This window comes from Eleutherodactylus coqui, chromosome 1, assembly GCF_035609145.1.
Source record: "Eleutherodactylus coqui strain aEleCoq1 chromosome 1, aEleCoq1.hap1, whole genome shotgun sequence".
In the NCBI taxonomy this organism is placed as follows: Eukaryota; Metazoa; Chordata; class Amphibia; order Anura; family Eleutherodactylidae; genus Eleutherodactylus; species Eleutherodactylus coqui.
In genome coordinates, this window is record NC_089837.1 from 289,092,813 (window position 1) to 289,117,901 (window position 25,089).

A 25,089-nucleotide genomic window follows, 5' to 3' on the forward strand; every position below is an offset into this window, starting at 1 on the left:
ACAATAGCCTTATGTATTCTTTTACATATTGTATTCTTTGTACTCATGTAACAATGTTTGACATTTTGCATTGTGTTAAATTGTGATCATGTTACAGTAGACTTTGATTTCATTTATAGGCTGTATTCTATTGTGACAACGCTATCATAGTTTATGTATTCAATTGTCTACTAATGTTGTGATGTCATAATAATGTTTACTTTTATTCCCGGACTGTGCTCAGTTTTCATTGGTGTTGCAATAATGTTTGTCCTATTTTGATTGTCATAATAAGGGTTGTATCCTTGGATATATTCCTTAGTGATGATATTGCAGTTGATGATGGCACAATAATGTTGGTATATTTCCCTAGGCATAGTTCTCTTGTGTTTGTATTTATTCCAAGGTTCTACTGTGTTCAGTTGTGATGATGTCATGACAGCAATTGTCATTTTTCCTAGGCAGAGAATTGTAGGCATGTTTATTTCAAACAGACGAGCAGAAGTATTACAGATAAGTGCTATAAAGCAAACAGAAGTGAGTGTGCGTACTGTTTCCTATAGTCTGCTGTTTCTTAAGGCTTCATTAACAAGAGTGTATATCGACCCTGTTCTCATGGCCAGCCGATATACGCTACCCATGTGAGGCATTGGTTCCAATGCCTTAGTTCAGATGGACGTGTTTTCGGGGAGTAAAAACTCCCATCTGGCAAAGATAGCACATATGGTGCGCATTCCGGTCAGAATACAGCAACCGGTCCCATAGACTCCTATGGGAGCTGCCGAAAAAGGGAGGTGGGAAGGGGTTTAGCATCGTCTCTGATAAACTCCCTCTCCTCCTCTCCACCCCTTGTCGACTGTAGGCAAGACGGGGTGGTAGATTAGCATGCTAGCTAAACTCTCTCCCCCCACCTGACGGTATCCCGGGCTCGGCGTATACTCACTAGACCCAGGCCGTCTGAATGGGCGCATAAACAAGAGATGCAGCCATGATTTGGTCATGGCTGCCTCTCGTTCGTGTCATTTTCTGTCCCGCTGTGGCCGTGACATGGCTAGCTGAAAATTGCAGCCCTTAGTGTGTGACTTGTGATTCGTGACTCTGGAATCAGGGTCTTTGGAGGAGTCACTAGTATTTAATTATTCCAATTTGAATTTTTGCACATATTAGTTTTATCTAATCTATCTGTACGATCACCATTTTAATGTGCTCAATGATTGACAATGCTGTCCAGTGCACACCTTGTGCCATGTACGTAGTCCTTGAAGTCCTTGAACAGCTGTTTAATGGGATCTATGCTTCCAATTACAAGTACAGCTCCCATAGATTTAAATGAGAGCTGTGCCTGCAATTACGAGCGCTGGCCACTACACAGGGGTCGGAGCAGCTCTTTCGCTCTGACCCTGGTGTATTCCAGCAGGTGCTGCTTGGAAACCCCTTTATATGCCAAAAATGACTGATCGATGGAGATACCCTTGCTTAAACCCTCACAATCCTGAAAACAGGGATGTTTTGTTGTTAAGGTCGCGATCCAGTCAGTGATTACATCAAGACAGTACTGGTAAAGGCTTTTCACAATCAGTAAAAATTGTCTGTTTTGCATGCAGTGCCTGCTCCTAATACATTGTCTGGTGAAATTGTACAGCAGACAGAGGAAGGAACACAAGCAATGCTCTTGTCTGCTGCTCCACTAATCTGTACCGCCTGTGTAGGCTGCAGACACTACCAAGTTAAGTTGGGTTCTCAAAGAGCGGATATGCCACAGAATTTCGGTGTGGAGGGTATTTACAGTCGCAACAAAGTGGATGAGATTTTGAATACCTCGTCCACAAGTTGCAGAAAAAATACACCCAAAAGCCGTGTACAAATTGACATAGAGTGCAGAATTAAATTCTGCAGCATGTCAATTTTATCGCCATTTCCAGTGTGGAATTCGCTTCTTCTCAATGAGGGGGTGAAGTGTACACACAACTACGCGATAAAACCTGCAACACATTGTGCGGGTTTTGAGGTAGACTTTCCGCTGCTGATCTGCTGCAGAATGCCCGCTGTAGACATTCCGCAGCAAATCAGCCCTGTGTGGACCCAGCCTTAGGGTATGTTTACATGTGGTGCAAATGCTGCCAATTTTCTGCAGCCAAAAGTTCTGCTGCAAAATCCGCAGCATTTCTGAAAGTCACAGAGTCAAAATATGCAGCATCGCTGTGGATTTTGAATAAAAGTCAACTGCACTTCCACAGCTGATTTCAGAAGATACTGTGTTCCCTTTCACCTCCAAGTCTTCACAATCTCGGTGTCTCCTTCACCGGGCGCTGCAATCACGAAAGGCCACCGAGTGCCCTGAATATTGGAGGTAAAATCATACGCCGTGATAAGTCATGCCACTATTTATGCCCCCTAAACACACTCCATTTTTGGTAGGGGTGCCCCAAGGTAAACATTTTTTTCCAGGGGTGTCCCAAGGCTGACAAGGTTGAAAAACGCTGACTTAATGGAATGAATGAATAAGAGTAAAGCAATGTGGCTCAATAAAGATGTAAAGGGGTCAATAAACAGCAGAAATAAAGCATTTAAACTACTAAAACATGAAGGCAGCAAAGAAGCACTAAAAGACCTATATTAACCCCTTGAGTGGCGGATTTCCTACCACCCTGTCGTGCCCACCAGGGCAGGTTTTTTAAAATGGTCTAATCATTGAATTTCAACTAATTTTGCAGTTGCGTCTCAAGAGCCATAACTTTTTCATTTTTCCATTGACATGGCCATATAAGGGCTTGTTTTTTGCGGGACAAGTTGTGATTTTTTAAACAGGGGGGAGGAAAAAAAGAAATGGGGAAAAAAGAAAAAAAGGGGCCATGTCATTAAGGGGTTAAATAATGTATTAACTTCCTTCTCTGGGTCATTACGACGCATGGATACCACATGTGTGATTTTATTTTTGATTTTTTACAAAGTAAAGGGAGACAAGTGTTTTTATTTTTTTTTTAAATTTTTTTTTTAATTTTTTTTTTTTTGTCCCTTTAGGGGACTTCCACAGGGACCCATCAGGACCCCTGATCACATTCCGGGGGTCCGATGGTGACAGCCCTTTACATGCTGCAGAGACAGCCCTTTATATGCTGCAGTCACATAGACTGCAGCATGTAAAGGGTTAACACAGCAGAGATCGGAGGTTTCTCTGATCTCTGCTGTAAGAGCTGGTACCTAGCTGTCCTCTGACAGCTAACAACCAGCTCTCCCTGCCACAGAGACAGTCGGCTTGCTTCTGACAAGCCGATGGTCTCTATGGCAACCTGTAAACAAACCAGTGCAGGAGATTGCCGAGATATCTGCAATATCTTCTGCTGGTTTTTCAAAGCCCTTGCTTTGTTCTCTGTGGGTCTGTGCAGGCAGAGCACAATGTCACAGCTTGTGGCATTGTGCTCTGCAGCTCCCATAGAGATACATAGCCCGGAAATCTTCCGGGCTGTATCGCTATGAGCAGTGGAGCTCGTCCCGGAAAATTTCCGGGCGTGCCACTCAAGGGGTTAAAGGGGGTTTCTGTGGATACTATTGATGACCTATCCTCACCAATGAAAGCCGTGCCTGCAGTTACAAGTGCCGGCCACTACATGGAGGTCAGCGTGGAGGCTTCAGCTCCGACATCTTTTATTGCGGTGCTGACAGCATGCGCTTGCACAGCTGATCGGTCAGGGTCCTGAGCGGCGGGCCCCAGCTGATCAACTATTGATGACCTATCCTATCCATGGAAAACCACTTTAAGTCTATGTTAGTTCCAGCGGCGCTGTTGTTCGTCAGCAGACAGCCCCACTAGGAAGAATCAGGCTCCTTCACACTGGTGAGGGCAATATTTGGCTGTGAATCACAGCCTGATATCGCTCTCGCAATCCATGTGGAAACCCCTTAAAGTGAGGTGTTCTCACATGGAAAGAGCTTCGCATCCCTGCAGGGCTGAAGGAATTCCCCAGTGTGGAATTCACAAAAAGAAAGGACACGTTGCAATTGTCTCCCTGCATAGCATCGCAACGTGGTGCCATGTAGGGAAACATTGCAAATGTGAATCAACCTATTTTATGTTCATGTAGCAAACATCGCATCAATCTAGTTATATAAATAGTAAAATATTAATACTGATTTTTTTTTCCTTTAATAAATAATGTAGGAAAAATTGTAGAAGCTGATGAGGAGAAAGCAATTCTATTAAATAGCTATTTCTTCAGTGTACTTACAGAGAAAAATGAAATGTCAGATGAAATGCAGAGTGATAAAGTAAACTCTGCACTAAATGTCACCAGTCTCACCCAGGAATTAGTGAAGAGCTGTCTTAAAAAGATTAAAATAGTCAAATCCCTGAGTCCCAATGGCGTACACCCCTGGGTTTTAAGGAAATTAAGTAATGTAATAGACAGACCCTTGTTTCTTATATTTAAGGACTACAGGCTGACGTTTTTCCTGAGCGCTGACAGCATTTCTTTCTCGTAGTGAGGCTGGAATACCCCACCTCCTGCAAGCTAATGATCTGATTGGTTAATTGAGCACAGCGTCAGCCACTCAGAGCCAGCTCTCGATTAACCAATCATAGCCATTCATTGAATTACATCATTAAATGGCTGTAATTGGTTAATCGAGCACTGGCTCCGACGCGGCGCTTGTTTAACCAATCAGAGCATTAGCTTGCTGGAGGCGGGGTATTCAAACCCCGCAACCAGGAAGAAATGCTCTGTCAGTGTTCTGGAGAACACAGCAGCCTGCAGCAGTGACGGAGACCAGTGCGAGGGACCCGAACGCCGGCTCCTAGGTGAGTATTATAAGACACCCCCCGAAAATAAGACATTGTGCGTCTTTTGGGGCAAAAAATAATATAAGACAGTGTCCTATTTTCTGGGAAACGTTGTATAAGTAACAGATTACAATATCAGAGCAAAAGGAAAATTTATTGCAGATAACTGAACACTTGAAGGGAGTCTTTAGTACTCTGTTATACTGCCTCTAGCTTGGATGCAACTTGTGATATGGGTGGGTACGGAGGCTCTAGTACCCTATTATACAACCTTTAGCTTGGATGCAAGATGTGATACGGCGGGCATGGAGACATACAGGTTCCGTATGGTATCCTGCAGCATACTGGTCCACATTTGCTGTAACTAAGCCTCTAGATCACACATCAAAAGCAAGGCCCGTGGGCTTAATCCGGCCCCCGCCTCATTTTAGCCCGCAGACCATGCATAAAACCTTAAGGAGGTTGTCCAGGCAGTGCTTGTTGGGAGACAATGGCGTCAGAGTGGAAACAATGCTCTGCTGCTTGTGTGGCGGTCCAGCACTCGTAATCGCAGGCACAGCTTTCATTGAAACCAGTGGGACCCTAACCTACAGTTACAAGTGCAGTTCCCATTGATTTCAATGAGAGCTGCACTTGCAATCCTGAGCATTGGCCCTTCTGCTCCAACCCCGGTGAATTACAGCAGGCACTGCCTGGATAACCCCTTTAAAGTAATTCTACTCACCCTGCCTGCCACTCTAGTCCAGTGACGTAGATTATGTGACCACTAACGTCTGCGTCAAGGTGAGATGTCAGTGGTCACAGACTCAGCAGCAGCTGTCAACAGACCGGAGCAGCAGGCAGGATCAGTGTAAAGCCTGTATGGATGCTTCCCGGCCACAGGCCTATAGGCGTTTTGCTATTGGCCTCTGGGCAACATTCCTGGGACTACTATGGGGGTCACTATTACTACTAGGGTCACTATAAGGGCGCTGTTAGTACTGCAGCCAGTTTGGGGGTCATTATTGCTACTGTAGTCACTATGGGGTCCATAAATAAATAATGTAGAAAAAGTTGTAAAGGCTAATAAGAAGGCAAATCTATTAAATAGTTTTTTCTCCATTGTATTCACAGAGTAAAATAAAAAGTCATAGGAGATGCAGAGTGACAAAGTAAACTCTCTATTAAATGTCACCAGTTTAATCCAGGAAGGAGTTCAGAAAAACCTTAAAAAGATTAAAATAGAGAAATTACCTGGTTTCTGATGATTCTAAGGAAATTAAGTAATGTGTTAGGCAGATGATTGTTTCTTATATTTAAGGGCTCTATAGTGACGAGGTCTGTTCTACTGGATTGGCGCATGGCCAATGTGGTGCCAGTATTCAAATAGGGGTCAAAAAGTGTGCCTGGAAACAACAGGCCAGTAAGTCTTACTTCTATTTGGGTAAAATGTTTGAACGGTTTCTAAGAGATGTTAGCATAGAGTAGCTCAAATAAAATATCTGTAGAACCCAGTATCAGCATGGATTTATGAGAGATCGCTCCTGTCAAACCCATCTGATCAGCTTCTATGAGAAGGTAAGTGCTAGCAACTGGACTGTAGAGAGTCACTGCATCTTGTGTATCTGAAATTTTCCAAAGTGTTTGATACTGTGCCACATAAAAGGTTGGTATATAAAATGAAAATGCTTGTTTTGGACAAGAATGTGTATAAAAGCGTAAGTAACTGGATCAGTGATAGAAAGCAGAGGGTGGGTAAAAAATGGTATATACGCTGATAGGGTCCCTGTTACCAGTGGGGTACCACAAGGGCTGGTTTTAGACCCTATAGTAACAGGGTCTGTTCTACTGCATTGGTGCATAGCCAATGTGGTGCCAATAATCAAAAAGTGGTCGAAAAGTAAACCTGGAAACTACAGGCTGGTAAGTCTTACTTCTATTGTGGATAAAATGTTTGAAGGGTTTCTAAGAGATGCTGGCCTGGAGTGCCTCAAGGGAAATAGCTGTATAACTCCTCTATGTCTAGAGGAAAGAAAGTTTCTACACCCGCATAGGAGGGTGTTCTTTACTTTAAGAGCTGTGAGATTATGGAAGTCTCTATGCCTGAGTACAGGATGATGGCGAATTTGATAAAAGAGTTTAACCCCTTCCCGCTCCAGGACGTACCGGTACGTCCTGGGAGCCTGGTACTTCCCGCAACAGGACGTAGCGGTACGTCCTGGGGATAGCGCGAGATCACATAAGATCTCGCGCTATCCCACAGCGGGAGCCGGCTGTCAGTCACAGAGATGCGCCCCCCGCTGTTAACCCCTTCCCTGCCGCGATCTAAGTAGATCGCGGCAGGGAAAGGGTTCACAGAGGGAGCGCGCTCCCTCTGTGTCTCCGGCCGGCTATCGCGATATCATCGCGGGAGCCCGGACTGTCACCATGGCAACAGACACTGGCGTCCTGTATTGCCTGTGCCTATAATCGCTGTACAAGCGATAAGGCATGGCAGGGCAGTAGCTCTGCCATGCCTTATGACAGCGATCATAGGCACAGTGCTGCAAGTCCCTCAGAGGGACTCGAATAGTGTAAAAAAATGAAAATAAAAACGTAAAAAAAAGATAAATGTAAAAAAAATGTAAAAAAACCCCTTTTTTTATGCTTTTTCTAATATTAGCATAAAAAAAGGTAAAAAAAAATTTAAACCCCACATATTGGGTATTGACACGTCCGTAACAACGTGTACAAAAAGTTGAACATGCTTTTTATTTTGTACGACAAAAAGCGTTAAAAAAAACGCTAAAAAACAGGCAAAATGCTAATTTTTTGCATTTTGCCTCCCAAAAAATGCAATAAAAGTGATCAAAAAAGCCGTACATTCCCCAAAATGGTACCAATAAAAACTACAGATCATCTCGCAAAAAATAAGTGCCTTATAGAGCTCCGTACATAGAAAAATAAAACAGTTACAGGACTTTGAATGCAGCTAGAAAAAAAAAGATTTCCAAAAAAAAGGGGGTTTTATTGCAAAAAAGTGTAAAAACCTAAAAAAAATATAACAATTTTGGTATCGTTGTAATCGTACTGACCCGCAGAAAAAATTAAGTGTGTCATTTATGCTGCATGATTAACGCTGTAAAAAAAAGAAAAAAAAATCTATGGCAGAATTGATGCGTTTTCTCTCCCTGTTATCATAAAAAAAATAATAAAAGTTTTACGATATAGCCTATGTACCCAAAAGTGGCACCGATAAAAACTACAGCTCGCCACGCAAAAAACAAGCCCTTATAAGGCCGCGTCAACGGAAAAATAAAAAAGTTATGGCTTTTGAAAAATGGAGATGGAAAAATACCAAAAAATCGCTTGGTCCTCAACGCCAAAATAGGCCATGTCATTAAGGGGTTAAGAGAGGCCTGGACGCCTATTTTTTGAGCGTTACAATATTACATGTTATAGTCACTAATTACTTCAGAAGGGTTGATGACCCAAGGATTATTCTGATTACCAGACTAGGAGTCAGGTAGAAATGTTTTTCCCTTAAGGCCTCCCTCACACAGATGTTTTTTCAGCGTTTAGCACTGTTAGAGGTTGTCATTGTTTTCAATGGAGCCTTTCACACAGCCTCAGACAACCGCTCCGATTTTCTAGCGGAGTCTGTTCTATTTTAGGGTGTTTAGCGCACCTTATCAATGATGAGGAGTGCTAAAATCCGGCATCGGCCGAGCATCGCAGGAGCCAAAAACTAAAGTAAAATGCAGTGCTTTCAGCAACGCCTGTGTGAGTCAGGCCTAAATGAGGAAATTAGCTTTGACCTCACTGGGGTTTTTTTGGCCTTCCTCTGGATCAACATTGGGGGATAATTGGTTGAACTGGACGGACATATGTCTTTTTTTCCTGCCTCTCTTACTATGTAATATATAACTGTTTCAAGCCTGTATTTCATTGTGATAATGTCACAATAGTCATTGCATTCATTTTAGATTGTGTCTTATTTAGATTGTTACAATTGTGTTTTCCTCTATTCCTTTGCTGTGTTTCATTGTGATGTGATTGTCTTTTCATGCCTTTACATTTTGTGTTCTATTGTGATGATATCATATTAATATTCATTGTCATGCCTTGGATGTGTTATATTGTAAAAATGTCACAATAGTCTTTGTATCATTCTTATGCTATGTTCCATTGTGGTGATATTGCAATAGTATCTGTTATTTACAGGTTTGTTCTGTTGTGATGATGTCACAGTAGTGCTCCATCTTCATTCCAAGGTTGTACTCAGCTGTGACAGTGCTACAATAAGCTCTGTATACAATTGTGAGGAACTCATTTTAACAATTTATTTTAATGTGAACTTGCAAAATGTAAAAAATAAAGAATGATAAATATAAAAAAGTATCATTTCCACCTAACAAAACTAAAAAGGAAAAACACATATTACTATAAAAACAGCCCTTTGTGTCATAAAAAGCAACGTGAACATTATTTTGTGAACCTCAAAGATGAAAAAGGGCTGTTAAACCACCACATGAGTAAAAATTGGTTATTTTGGACCAAAAATTCTTATTGTTAAGGGGTTTAAAGGGCAGCATAGTCTCTTAACAGGTTTACTTTAATGTACATTTTTTTATTGCTTGTGTTTGCTATAAGGCTTTGCCATAATTCTTTTCTCTTATGTGTTTTTTCTTCATCTCTGCAGAATTCAATGATGGTCTTTGCCAACTGTTAACAAAGCCTTGTGTCAACCTAAAACCTCAAACAATGGGTCTTTCAAAAGATGCTTGGGAAATAGAAAGAGAGTCTATTACTCTAGATAAAAAGCTGGGACAGGGTTGCTTTGGAGATGTCTGGAAAGGTAGGACTCTTTTCTGTTTATCATCCAGCACTACCTGCAAAACCATAATAAATTAGAATAGGACTATGAATCTTTGGTGTTCAATATCCATGTAAAGGTACTTTTACACAGGCCTAGAATTGGCCCACTGTAATGAGCACTATCGAAAAAGCATGTTGTCTGGTTCTCGTTTACTGCCATTTACACATAGCAGAGGATCACTGGTATGGGGGCAAACAATTGTTAATACAATTGTTTGTCCCATACAAGTATTACTGGTCGACTGCACATCCCCCCATCTAGGAAGATGTACAGTTGACCAGCAAGCATTTTTATGTTCGCCCTAAAAACAAAATCAGCTGATAGACCAGCATTCTGAACCCTTTATAGCATCATATCATCCTATAGTCCCCATAGACCAGAAACTGCTCCAATTCTCACACATACACCACGCATTTTGAGAGCAGCACAAGTGCAATTGTTTTTTTTCCTGCTAAGGCAGACACATTTGCTTTAACTGTCTGCTCTGCTCCTAAGATGCATAGTGCAAGTACAAAATTTGTAGTAGCTTGTGGATGAGGTGGGAACATCATCCAGATCCATTAAAGGAAAAGAGAGATGTTTACAGAGAATATCTCGGAAGGCCGGAACGATCTAGGTATGTCCACTGGACCATTCAGGCCTAATTAACATATAACGCAGGAGTTTTAAAAAAAAAAATACTCTTTTCCACAGCTATACTGGACTTATGGGCAGTAGATGAAACATGTTTAGGGTCCCTTCACAAAAAGTGAATCTGCTGCGGGCTGGTGTAACTTTGCGCTATAATTTAAGCTAGTTTCTAATGTAAATTAAAGTTAATTTGTCAGGCTGTGGAATGCCATACCCTACTAAGTCCTGCACTATTTTTCAAAACTATTAAGTAGGGTGAAAAAAACGATTAAAAAAGTAGCACATTGTGTTTTTTCTATAATTGCTATGGTTCAAGAACCTTTTTTTTAAGTTAAGTTTAGGTGGAATGATTATTGTTCACAACACGGATCGTTCAGTGTTTCACGTAGGGGTATGAAGCACTGAACAATAAGTGAACGACAACTGCATGATTCTCAATGACAATCATGCAGTTACCAGCTGGTACGTTTGATCATGAGATTCTCATTCCACCTAAAAGGGCCGTAAAGACCCAGTTACATGTAACGATTATCACTCAAAATTCGTTCAAATCAATGAATTTAAGCGATATTCGTTCAGTGTGAATGCAAAAAAATTGCTCACTTGTCATTTGTGGTTGTTTATGCTGACTTTACAGTTAGCTTAAAAAACCTTGTTGACTCGCTGGCTTCTCGCCCTGTGTAAATGCTCGCCACTCAGCGCTTCACATAGGAGATAAAGCATTGAGTGAGAAGCTGAAAAAAAGTTCATGAGCCAGCGGCAAGTCTTTCTGTGTAAACGCTCTGCGGGAGCGCTGACGACCTTAGCAGTGACATCAGCACTCGTCAGTCCATGTAAAAGAGCCTTTACTCTTATGTTATTTGATCTACCTATTGTGGGAGGAATACATGGGAATATCTGGAATTTGCTGTTTTTCACACAGTTCCTTCTCTTTCCACACTTACAAGGCACATGGAATAGTACAATTGAAGTTGCTGTAAAAACTCTCAAACCAAGCACTATGTCCCCAGAAGCATTTTTGGAAGAGGCTCAAATCATGAAGAAGCTTCGCCATGACAAACTGGTTCAGTTATATGCAGTGGTTTCTGAGGATCCCATATACATTGTTACTGAATATATGTCACAGGGTGAGTTTATACAACGGTCAGCAAACCCACATTGCTCAGTTTGATAAGATAGTAGACTAGCGACCATTACTGCCTCACACAACACATTCCTTCTATGAACCACTAAAATGCTTTACTAGTATGCACTGTCTTCACAGCATGGCTCTAATAAGTAGTTTTTGGGGGATATTAATCTTAACCCACTGTAAAATGTGGCTGCTAAGGCTGGTCCATCTCAATCTGTTCTGTTCCCCAGGAAGCTTGCTAGGATACCTGAAAGAAAAGGAAGGCCAATTTCTGAAGTTACCGGAGTTAGTGGATATGTCAGCACAGGTAATGGCGTCAACACTATTTCCTTAATATGTACAATGTAGAGGTATTAGTGTATCTGTTCCCGCTCATCACTTTAATAAAAGAAAGTGCGACTTACAAAATACTTTGTTTAGCATTAATGTACTAATTTTACAAATAAAGAGCTATAAAAACTTTTTGTTCAAATTATGTCTAATGAAAAACAATTCTGTCAATAACCCTATTAAAAACAGCCCTATATGTCCCTATACAAAAACATAGCAAAATAAGTTTTGTAGCCCAAAAGAAAAATAGGGCCCTAAAAGCATGTGGTATGCATAGAATTGGTATAAAGCATCTGATCCTCGAGGACCAAAACACTCTGGTCATTAAGGGGCTAAATACATATTATATAAATGGGTACTGTACATATAGAATAGAATAGAGTAATATATGATTTTTCTACTACGTGACCAAAATGGATTATAGCTTTATAATGTTGTTTAATACTTGTCTACTATTAAATATAAAGTTGCAACCAAGAATATGTAAAGTATAGTCCCCCGAGGAAGTGTGATTGTTGTCGTGTGAATCATTATCTTGGATGAAAGCTGCAGAAAGGCATTGTCATATATGTTGTTTTCCAAGGTGGTGGCATTATTGTTCTCGCTATCCTGTTTGCTTGTTGACATGCTCCATTTTGGAAAAGAAATGTAGTGCTAAGCGTTAAAGGATCAATTTTATGGTGTCATCAAGCCAATACTTAGGCCCAATGCACACGGACGGATTTGCATTGCGAAATCCGGAACAGTGTCCACCTCCGGATTCCGCAGCAAATACCTGCCATGAGTATGCAATGTAAAAGCTGGTTTTCATTACCCCCGAGCAGAAATCAATTGTGATTTTCCGCTCGCGGAGGGAAAATCGCAGCATGCTCTATTTTGATATGGATTCCGTGCGGACGGCTTCCATTGAAGTTAATGGAAGCCGTCTGACCTGTGGCCCTTCCACAATCATCAATGCGAAAAGGCCGCGGGATCCACGTCATCACCTAGCAACGGTGTGCCGGCCGGCATATGCGCAGCACAGATAACAAGAATCTGGACAGGTATGCAGGAGTTCCTTGCTGGGCACAGGGCCGGATTCTGCTGCGGGATCCCACATGCAGAACCCGACCCGGCCGTGTGCATTTGGCCTTAGATATTTGATCACTAAATTGTTTCAGTGCCTGAGCAATGACCTTTGCCTTTAGGTCGCATCCACATGAGGGACACGATAGCGACGCAAGAAAATCACAGCGATATTGCAGAGGTGGTCCATGCGATAATGCTGTGTTTTCTCGCGGCGATAACACAATTTTGTGGCGGTACAGAGTCGCAAGACTTTATAGCACCACCTGCGATGATTCATTGAATGGCTGTGATTTGGGCATCGAGCACTGGTTCATGAGCCACTATGCTCATGAACCAATCACAGCTAGCCCTTCCTGGAGGCGGGGATTTTGATCCTCCAATCCAGAAAGGGCTGGCAGCAGACTAAAGACGAGTGCCGGATGTAAAGAAAGGGCCCGTGCTGGAGATGACAGCGCTTCTTAGGTGATGTATTATTATTTTTGGCTTTTACTGCAGCTAGGGCTTTTACAGTAGGATTTCCTACTGTAAAAGTTGCATTGCACCACACAAAAACGTGGTGCAACAAAAAGGAAGGCTCCATAGGGAAAACATGGGCTAGAAAGAAATTGCAGATCGCAGCTGTATAGAGCATGTCGCGATTTTGTATTCTCGCAATGTTGCAGGCTACAAAACATTGCTCGTGTGGAAGAACCCATGGGAAAGCATGCGCTCTGCATACATGCAATTTGTAGCAGTGTCGCATTGTGACAAAATCACCCGTGTGGATGCGGCCTTATACCCATCCAACTCATACAAGGCCTGTGTATCAAGTTGTATGAATTTCTGACTGTCTTAACTGCTGGTACAACCATGACATTGCATAGATTTTTTTTTTGCATATATTCGTTTTCTATTTGGTCTGTATAAGCACCATTCTGAGGCAGTTTGAATGAAATCTGGTGACACTGGTTGCTAATCATTGCATATTATGCTGCTCTGATTTTTATGTGCCAGGTGTCAATTAAGCATATCCTGCTAAAAGTATCCATTGCACCTTTGAAACAGTATCCACAATTTTAGACTCTTCAGAAACCTTCCTTTTAGTGCGGGACCTAACAAGTACCAGGAAGACTATCCGTACGCCATGACATAAGAACAAAAGCATGCAATGTTTATGACATAAGGTCCATAGAATTCTGCCCTTCCATCACCATGATGCAGAAGCAACTATTTTCCACTGTCTTGAGTGGTCTAATTCTGCTTTCTTGATAATGCTGAACTGTTACCAGTTTCCCCTGTTCCCTGATATCAACAATCCATATAAAAGCTTGCTGCAGCACAAAACTAGGCCCTTTTTCACATATTTTGTTCTAGCCTTGCAACTGTTGTGCATGAAAAGCCCAGAAGATTTGATGGTTTTGCTAATACTAGATGCTGCATTTGTCGAATTCATGGTCAAGTCACGTTCAGTCACTCAGGTCATATGTTCCGGTTATTATGATGTGGCATTCCACAAAACCTGACGCTCTATGTCAGGCTGCCTTATCTTTGGCACATGATACAGCGGGGGTTATTTTGGAGCTACCTGTTTAGTTAAGCTCTCGGTAACATTCTCTCTCGATATATAAATGCATATTTTTTTAAACAAGATTTAACATTAAGCCCTTGCTAACCTTTTCATCAATTTACTGAGGATGAGGGTTTAAGACATCTCGAATATACAGATGTTCATTATGCTGGCAGCATGCGTCCCTGTACACGCTAACAACTACCAGGCTGCTAATTACAGGGTTCCAGGGACACAGCCAGGAAACATTTTACGCTGTTGCTAGCCAGTCGATCAGTGCTGTTGTACATGCAGGCTGTTGGACTTCCGCATCTGGATAAACCTCAGTTATGATTCTCCAGGGATTCTTCATGCAGACATGAGAGCTTCTTAGTCCAAAGAAACTGAAATTCACTGAACCTAGTTTAAATATTTTTGTTTAGCTCAGTTGCTGATATTTTAGCTCATATTCTAGAGTCAATTTACTAAAAATCTATGGGAGTAGAAAAACATTGCTGTATTTCCAGTGAGGGAATATAAATGTGAACACAAAAAAAATATGTGTTCAGTCTGCAATATCATGCATAATACAGAACCATATTACACACTGGTTTTTGGTAGTGTGGGTAAATACTGGATGTCATATATACTATATGCCCCTCAAGAACAACTACAACAATGCTTTTACTGGGGAACATGATCCGATATACATTATTGCTTTTAGATTTCTGCAGCCTCTGCTATAAAAACACACATATAGCGCAGCTTGAGATTGTGGTCGTGTGCACAAGCCCATTGAGATGCACTACATTCACTCTCCAGTGCATATGGCTTCTATGAGGCTGGATTCACACGAACGTATGTGCACACTAAAAATACGCGCACAGTACGCAGAAAATAAAACCCATTTATTTTAATGGATTCGTTCACATGCGCATATTTGGTGTACGCAATTCCATCACGAAAAAAATATGCAGCAGGCTCTATTCTGCATGTTTGCGCAAGGAAAGAACTAGAGATGAGCGAACACCAAAATGCTCGGGTGCTCGTTACTCGGCACGAAATTTTCGCAATGCTCGAGGGTTCGTTTCGAGTAACGAACCCCATTGAAGTCAATGGGCGACCGGAGCATTTTTGTATTTCGCCGATGCTCGCTAAGGTTTTCATGTGTGAAAATCTGGGCAATTCAAGAAAGTGATGGGAACGACATAGCAACGGATAGGGCAGGCGAGGGGCTACATGTTGGGCTGCATCTCAAGTTCACAGGTCCCACTATTAAGCCACAATAGCGGCAAGAGTGGCCCCCCCCCCCGCACTGTCAGCGTAAAGATCGTTCTCCTCTGGCACAGCTGTAACAGCTGTAGCAGAGAAGAATGATGTTAGCCCATTGAATTCAATGGAACCAGCAATACAGCAGGTTCCACTGAATGCAATGGGCTGCCGGCGATCGCAGGATGAATGGTCGGGAAGGGGTTAAATATATAACCCCTTCCCTGCAATTCATCCAGAAATGTGATACACTAAAAATATATACCGGCGTATAAGGCGACGGGGCGTATAAGACGACCCCCCAACTGTCACCTTATACGCCGGCAATACAGTGGAGCAAAGAATAAAAAGCATTACTTACTTCTTCAGACGATCTGCGCCGCTCCTGCAGACTGTCACTCCTTCCTGGTCCACGGACTAAAGCTTTCTCTATGAAAGGCTTGAAATCCCCGCCTCCAGAAACACAGCCAATCACAGCAATTCAATGACATCACTGTCATTGGCTGTGATTGGCTGAAGGCACGTGTGTTTCTGGAGGCGTGGATTTAAAGCCTTTCGTAGAGAAAGCAATGCTCTGCCGGGAACCAGGAGGGAGCGACAGCCTGCAGGAGCACCGCAGAACACCAGGAAGGAGTGACAGTCTACAGGAGCGGCGCAGATCGTCTGAAGAAGTGAGTAATGCATTTTATTCTTTGCTCCACTGTATTGCCGGCGTATAAGGTGACAGTTGGGGGGTCGTCTTATACGCCCCGTCGCCTTATACGCCGGTATATATTTTTAGTGTATCACATTTCTGGATGAATTGCAGGGAAGGGGTTATATATTTAACCCCTTCCCGACCATTCATCCTGCGATCGCCGGCAGCCCATTGCATTCAGTGGAACCTGCTGTATTGCTGGTTCCATTGAATTCAATGGGCAAACATCGTTCTTCTCTGCCACAGCTGTTACAGCTGTGGCAGAAAAGAAGGATTTGTCTTCTATATGTTCTCAATGGGGTCGGCGCTGCTGCCGCCGGCCCCACTGAGCGCATATAGAGACGATTTATGGCCTTTAGAAGGACCGTTGGGGTTCTTGAAGCCTACAATACACCTAACACTCTCCCTATAGCAGCTCCAACACGATACCACTTTCCCTGAACTAATGTCAGAATACATCCGTAGCGAGCCGCGGGAAGGGCAGATTTCAATACTCGGGTGACACCTTATCTCCCCAGCCACTCACAGCAGGGGGGTGGTATAGGGCTTAAACGTTGCAGGGGGAAGTTGTAATGCCTTCCCTGTCTTTCAATTGGCCAGAAAAGCGCGCTAACGTCTCACAGAGGAAAGTGAAAGTAACCCGAACACCGCGTGGTGCTCGTTACGAGTAACGAGCATCCCGAACACCCTAATATTCGCACGAATATCAAGCTCGGACGAGTACGTTCGCTCATCTCTAGAAAGAACACATCCTGTGCTCGTTAAACTAATTGGCCATTTCAATGAGAGCATCAGTATGTGTTTTTTTGCACGTGCAATTGCGCATAATTTGTGCATGCAAAATGTACAGTTGTGTGTGTAAATGTGCAATATCCATTCCGCAAAAACGCTCCACAAATGTGCAATTGCTCTTGTGAATCCGGTCTAATTGTTTGAATCTATCTGAAAACACTTGGATTTGAAGACAACGCACTTCCCTAGGTGCTTGCAATGGACAATATGCAATGTATCAAAGAAGGATTTAAAAGTTGCCCATATATGGGCAAATAATTGGAAATCTACTTTGTGTACGGGCAGGTAATCTAAATGTTTATGGCAATATTCAGTATAGCTATCTGATATTACATACAAGACCAGTGTATCAACCTACAAAAATTTGCAATTGCCCTAACTGATGTTGCATGTCAAAAAAGTGGCATCTGCAATTGTTGTGTCCCAGTGTTGCTTTAGGGCTCTCACGCATGTGTATTTTGCAGCACGCAGGAACATGCAGCAAGTATGCAATGACATGCGTACTTGCTGCGTGCTGCCAACCTCCATACACTATCTGGGCGTGTATGATAGTGCATGCTGCGATCTTTTATGCACGTGCATTTTGTGCTGTTTGTGAGAGGCACAATTGAGAGTCAATGTAAAATTGGTACTGTATAGAGATGAGCGAGTATACTCGCTAAGGCACTTTACTCGAGCCAGTAGTGCCTTAGCCGAGTATCTCCCCACTCGCCTCTAAAGATTCAGGGGCCGGCGGGGGGCGGCGTGGGAGAGCGGGGAGGAACGGAGGGGAGATCTCTCTCTCCCTCTCCCGCCCCCCCCCCCCCCCCTGCTCCCCACCGCAACTCACCTGTCACCCGCGGCTAAGGCACTACTCGCTCAAGTAAAGTGCCTTAGCGAATATATTCGCTCATCTCTAGTACTGTATATTATGCGCACACAAACGGCAGGCATAATACGCAATAGCATACGCTCATGAGGGAGAGCCCTAAAGATTGTTTCACACATATAGGTTTTTTGTGGCAGTTTTTGGACCCAGAAGTGGATCCAACAAGAAGTAATAGACCTTGCTTTATATTTTCCATATCTTCTGGCTTTGGCTCAAAAACTGCTCCAAAAACTCCCATAAAACAAGTGTATGAAACCACCCTTACACATATCTGATTACTGTTTTGGACTGTATATGCTGAGCACTACTCTGAGATAGTTTGTAACAGGACTGATGACACAAATTACTATTTGTGTGATTGTACATCTCCTGAAATTGCCCAGTGTAAAAAGTCCTTAGAGGGATGGTCCTTTTATAGGATAACATACCCTGTTTAGCACCCACTATATACTAATATGTAAGAGAAAGAATATCAAGAAAAGCACTAGAACATTCCTATTTCCTGCTGCCATTATCTAGTGCTGCAATGATTATGTGGTCCCAGTGTTTGTTGTGATAGATGATTTCACCAGAAGTCATGTGACCACAGCAGGCAATCACAGACTGCACTGTCACATTTCTGAACTTCTGGCATTAAGGCACTCAGGATGTGAATGCTGATGCCAGGAGAACAAGTGGTGATGCTTCAGCCTCTGATTGGCTGCAGTGGTCACCTGACATTTGGTGACATCAGATGTCACAAGAAACAGTGGGACCACAGCAGGGCTGCATCACTGGACTGCTGTAGCAGGGAACAGATAAATACTCTTCTTTTTTTATTTTAATTCAGGGGGCACTAAACAAGGTATGCTGTCCTGTAACTGGACAACCCCTTTAAGAATCTTTTACACTAAGTAATTGCAGGAGCTAAAAAACCACACAAATAGCAATTTGAGTCATTAGTTCTGTTACAAGTGAGGATTAAATGCGGTATGCTGCCCGGTAACCAAACAACCCCTCCAATCAATTTGTTGTATGGTTGCTCAATGCTCATGATGTGCAAATGATTTGATCATGTAAAAGAACCTTTCTGCTGGCATGCTTTTTGCTGGTTGGTATAGGTATCTGATATTTCATGTCTCAGATCTGCAGGCAGCCCAGAGCGTCTTACACAATAGAATATTTCTTAAATTCTTTTCTGGCTTTCTTCCATATTGCTGGGTTTGCCTCACTTATTTTATCTTTGAAGGGAATGTGTCATCAGAAAAGAAAACCTTTTGTTTAAACCAAGTTTTTATGTTAAACATTTTTTCTCTTTTGTATTGAACTTTATAAGAATGTGTTCTAGGCATGCAGAATGCTCTTCAGCCTGTGCAGAAGTCATTGTACAGGGATGGGGAAGAGGTGAGCTGTGATAATTACCTATTGTAAATGGTTGATCTAGAATTATCTTTATACAGGTGTCACCTCTCATTTAAATCCTGCCTGTCGGGGGCTGACGTCTGTACCAGCGATGATCGCTCCTGAGCTTTCCAAATAGTGAATAGAAGTGACGTGGGATGGAGATCATTCCAGCCCGCCCTACTCCATTCACACTAAATGAGCAGTCGTTTATAGATGAACGGTTGCCTGTTTATACAGGCTGATGCAGTGGCAGACCAACAGTGATTTTATGGTCTGCATTTAAGATCCAGTCAGCAAATTATTGCTGATCATGCTTTCCCTGCATGCATTTACACTGCACAATTATCATGCAAATCACTTGATCTAACAAGCAGTTTGCACTATAATCGTTCTGTGTAAAATATGCTTTTGACTTAAGGCCTATTTACATGCAAAGACAATCTTTCAAATGATTGAAAGTTTTATCAATTGTTTTGCATAAAGTGTTAATTGACACTGATGTCCATTAACACTTTTTCAGATTCATTTGTGTGCAAAAGAGCCTCCAGGAGCTGTTTGCAGAGCACAGCATGTGGTCTGAGCACTGCACACAGCTCCATTGTTCTCATCAGGGCTGCCAGCAGAATACAATGTAATCTCCTGGCTCCTGCTGAGAACAGAGCATACCATCTATTGAGAGATACTTTATCTCTCTGCAGTTTAAGGATGGATTTTAAGATCACCTTAACTCCTTAGTGACCACCCCATTGCCTTTTTATATCCTGCTTTAGTGGGCTTTAATCCCCAGGGATGTAAAAACATGCTTCCTCTGGGGAGTAAAGCCACGTGGGATATGGAAATGACAGCTCCATGATGTTGGTGCCCGGAGGTAGCTGACAACCCGGAGCTATCATGGGGGAGGTCACAGGAAGCCCCCACCTCCCCGGTCACGTGATCGGCGCTATCCAATGGAGTGTAAAAAAGTTTTTAAAAAGTTAAAGATTCAGCTGCCCTCAAGGATCCTGTACTCACCCCTGTCCTCCGCAATGTTCCACGGCGATTTGGTCCTCCAGCACCTGACGCCAGTCTTCTGCGCATGCACGCCAGACGTCGTCACTTTAGCCGCATCCGCAGAAGGCTGAAAGGCCTGGGAAATATGAAGTCCCCTGGCTCAAAAATGTGTACAGTATGTTTGCACATATTTGAGATATTGCAATTGAAAATGTGAAAAAAATGTTCCCAATTTTGGCGTTTTAAATATATCTAAACAAATTATATGGGACTATTTTTACCACCTAAATGAAGTACAATATGTGGTGAAAAAACAATGTCAGAATCAGTTACATATGCAAAACCTTAACAGAGTTATTCTATGTTAAAGTGACACATGTCAGATTTCCAAAATTTGGCCTGGTCATTACGGTGCAAACAGCATTGGTCACTAAGGGGTTAAATCATTGTTCAGCCGAATAGTGAACAATGGCAGCATGTGAATGGGCCTTTGGTGGTCAGTATGAAAGATAGAATGATTTCGTTAAATATAGATAATGACATGGAAAATAAAAAAACAAGGATTTTTAATAATATGTTTAGCGTAAAAACTTCATTAAATCAATAGGTCATTCATTTTGTGATGACACATTCCCTTTAAGCACTCACTATGTCCTACAAACTTTTTTTTTCAGCCATAATTTCTCATTGAAAAAACTCCTGACTTAATGTACCTACATTACTTTCACTTATCATTTCAGGAAGCCATGCTATTCATATAGACTCATATTAACACTGTATCTGTACTCTTTTAGATAGCTTCTGGTATGGCATATATTGAAAGAATGAATTATATTCATCGTGACCTTAGAGCTGCTAATATTCTGGTGGGTAACAACATGATCTGTAAGATTGCAGACTTTGGCCTTGCACGGCTCATCGAAGACAATGAGTACACAGCGCGACAAGGTAACTGTGCTTAAAGGGACATTAAATACTGTATAAGATTATTGTATGTAGTAGTGTATACTTGCACAAGTAACCTATGGTTGCTATTTTTTTTAATGGATACTAGTTCTAGACATTCTAAGTTGGTATAGTTGGTTGGTTAGAATAGTATGGTTGTATAGTAATGTGCTAACAACTCTAGATGGTAGTACTGTTGTGTTTGAACTACTATGAAGGTAGCTATATGTGTGAGTCCAACTATGTGGCCTTTAAATATGGTCTACTATGGATTTACTGCGTACGTTTTATTATATGAGAGTACTGTGCATGAAGGCATCCGGCTATGTGGCACTTGTCTTTCGGGTAGCACTCTTGTGCCTCTCTAACTTGGCAATAGGTTAACAGTGGTTTAGTCTAATGTGAGCAGCAAGTGTATTTGGGGTGGGGGAGGCATTTTTAGAATTAATTTCCTATGCTATTCTTCTTTTTTTCTAGTCCAAACAGCAACACATATGGGGATAATCCTCCTACCTCATGTTTTGAATGAGTGACACAGAGAGTTGAATTAAACAAAGATAACCCTATAAAAGTGCACTTAGCTCCTCTCCCACTGTGAGTTTTTACAGATCACACCAAGAAACATAATTTCAAACACAGAAACTTTATAGGGAGGGTAGTTATGTGCTGCTGTTTGGACTAAGAAGCATGGTATAGGAAATTCATTCCTGGATAGACTGGACAGCAGCACGTACATATGGTGATGTAACATGATCCTTTAAGGGTGACCTATACCAGAACTTAATACAGAGTACAGAAAGTAAGACTCAGTTGCTGAATCTAGTCTGCAATGGCATATGAAGGTGTTAAGGGTGTTTGTTCCATGATGTTGTCCAGCAGATGTTCTTAATTAGAACCTTAGCCTGCTCTGCCCAAATATTGCTGTTGCTCTGTTAGAATGAGTACCTTCCTGGGGAGATTTCCCTTCGTTTCTAAAGGAGGCCGTGGGTCATTTTGGCTGTCACATGTGTACCTCATCATTATCCTGTAATGGATGCATCTGTGGTGAGGACCACTCACTGAGGGGGAAATCATGCTCCTGCCATACCGCAGGTCTAACCACCAAAAAAGTGAGTTTTTGGTTCGCTGAGAAACTATGAACATCTGGCCCAGGAAATCCAACAGGTGATCCCATTTCTCTTGAGATTTAATCAGTAGAGGCCTGAGGTGCCAACCGGCCCATGGAATCGCCTTATCGCTGCTGACATGAGACCCATTTGGTGAAAGGAAATCAACCCTCATACCAACAGAGTTGGGAGTTAGGATGCTTCAAGGATGCAATAGCACACACAGCCTGTGGACAGGTGTGGCACTGTTTTCGAAATAAAGCAGCCATGTTCTGTCCAATCTTAGACAACCCCTTTAACTCTTGTCGAGAAGGACAAAACAATCGGGCTAGCAATTCTGAAAAAGCAATCGAATGTGAATTTCAGCATGCACACTCTGAATTCTGGACTGCCATCATGTATCTGCAGGATAGTTTTCTTTAGACAATAGCAAACTTTAAATTTATTGCAATTTGTTTATTTAAATGTTATTTGTTTAAAACTTTGTCATCTGCCCAATAGTAAAAATGGAAGAAAAAACATTGCTGTTAAAAAAACAAACAAAAAACAAATTTGCTATGTCCTCTTTCTGCATGACACAAGCTTCCGAACTGTTAATGACTCAATCTACTTTACCACTGTGCCTCTAAACAGGTGCCAAATTTCCCATCAAATGGACCGCTCCTGAGGCTGCAATGTATGGAAAATTCACCATTAAATCCGACGTCTGGTCATTTGGAATCCTAGTGTGCGAGCTCGTGACGAAGGGAAGAATTCCGTATCCAGGTGCAAAAAATCTGCTAGGCAACAGAATCTGGGGAGATTGTTGAGCTACAACACATACAGCTGTACGGAGAGCACACATTTATATATAGAAATGTACATATACATTTATATGTATCTACATGCAGTGTTACAAAATATGGAATACATACTCCCTTAATAAGTACCAATTTTCTAATCTTTATTTTCTATTTTTTTAAATAAAATCCTATATCCCATTGTTTTTTTCTCTAGGCATGAGCAATAGAGAAGTATTGGAACAAGTAGAAAGGGGGTACCGCATGCCTTGTCCTTCATCTTGTCCCCCATCTCTCCATGACCTTATGCTACACTGCTGGAAGGGTGATCCTGAGGAACGTCCAACATTTGAGTACTTGCAGTCCTTTTTGGAAGATTACTTTACAGCTACTGAGCCACAGTATCAGCCTGGGGACTGTATTTAAAGCTTGATTGCAGTGGTAACAAGAATATGGAGTAAAATCTGTCACTGAAAAGATGATAAACACAGAAGATACAGAGCTGAAAAGATATTGAGTGAAATAACAGCGTGGCCTTGAGTTTCTTGCAGACCACCTTGTGGGTCTTAATCTTTACAGTCAACCTACAGAACATGTTTTTGAAGTGTGTAGTATTTCCAGAAAAATAGCAACAATGACAGTGACTGAATCTAGCAGTACTTAACTTTGAAAGTTATATAAAAACTGGGAAACTTTAACTATAATAATTAATAAATGTGTTTTGAACATGCTATATTACATACAATGATACCTTGGAATCTCTTAATGTCGTGTCTGTTTGACTTATTCTATGTTCTGCAAGTCTTTTTAGTTTTAAAACTTCTTAAGATACATCTTAAGATAGTGTTGCACATCCATTTCTGTACCATTATAAGCATTTAAGTACCCTTTTAATATCGAAAGGTATAAAATATCTTATCATATGCATTAAAATATATCCGAATCGAATGCTTCTCGTTGGCTAGATTTTGCCTGGTTTAATCCTACAAGTTTGTAGCCACGTAAAATGTTGGCGGCACCCCGTTTGATCCTGTGGTCAAGCAGAATGCCTCTATCTGACTACAAGTCACAGCATGTTGGGAAATCAGACAGAACAGTCAGTTGACATATATCTCCAGTGTGAAGGTACTGTAACTAGGCTAAAGTGATAGTGAATTGCATTATTCGCACATCCTTAAAATGCTGTCATTAGTTGAATCTCTTCCGCAGCAAGAGCAGGACAGCCAGAGGGAATTAAAATTCCCCATGGTCGCCTAAGAGCTGGTCACAAAACTATACGCCGATGTTTACTGCAATCTATAGTCTACCTATATGAAGCATCGAAGCAGGCCCTATACTGCCATATAAAACCATTCAGTGCTTGTTGACAGGCTGCAGGGATGCCTCGGGGATTCGGTTACCATGTGGTTTCTCTATACTATTATCTGAATTGACTAATATATGTATAATAAGAAAATGGTAATAATGTAGTTTACTAAGCCAGGTGTCTCTGCACAGATATATGTTGGCCACAATGGCAATAAGGCTTTACTAGAATAGCATGCTCAATAATGAAATAAACACATTATAATCAGACCTTGTTTAGAATCGGATATATACATTGATCTGTTGACGTGCCTGTTCCTTCATTTATATCCCGAATCAATCTTTCCAGTACTTTTTATGCTAACAAGCCTATCGGTTTTCTTTTGCATACTGAATCATTCTTTCTTTACCATCCCTATCTTTTCTCTGTATCTCTTTCTGTCATTTTCTCCCTCTCTCGGGGTTATATTACAGACACCTCTCAGCTGATTCAGATGTTTTCACACCTCCCTCCTTGTGTAAAGTCCTCTCTCCCTCCCCCCTTTAACTCCCAGACTGGATTTTTCTGCTGTGTGTGCAGAGACAGATTGGCATTAAACCAGCCCTTTCCCTGTGCAAACAGAATGCCAGCCCCTTGCCGCCCTTTCCACCTCTGGGAGCTGTAAAGGGATAGAAAA

At 41.9% G+C, this 25,089-nt stretch overlaps 1 protein-coding gene across 2 annotated transcripts in view; it reads left to right on the forward strand.

Moving 5' to 3' along the window:
* Nucleotides 1–24,604, forward strand: part of FGR (FGR proto-oncogene, Src family tyrosine kinase) — a 103,313-nt gene extending 78,709 nt beyond the window's left edge. For both annotated transcript variants that reach the window (XM_066572717.1, XM_066572718.1), the window contains exons 8-13: nucleotides 9,417–9,572; nucleotides 11,171–11,350; nucleotides 11,586–11,662; nucleotides 21,072–21,225; nucleotides 22,962–23,093; nucleotides 23,325–24,604. In XM_066572717.1, coding sequence (XP_066428814.1) covers nucleotides 9,417–9,572; nucleotides 11,171–11,350; nucleotides 11,586–11,662; nucleotides 21,072–21,225; nucleotides 22,962–23,093; nucleotides 23,325–23,533 — 908 coding nt within the window. In that variant the 3' untranslated portion in view covers nucleotides 23,534–24,604. The remainder of the gene's footprint in view (nucleotides 1–9,416; nucleotides 9,573–11,170; nucleotides 11,351–11,585; nucleotides 11,663–21,071; nucleotides 21,226–22,961; nucleotides 23,094–23,324) is intronic.
* Nucleotides 24,605–25,089: the final 485 nt, after the last annotated feature.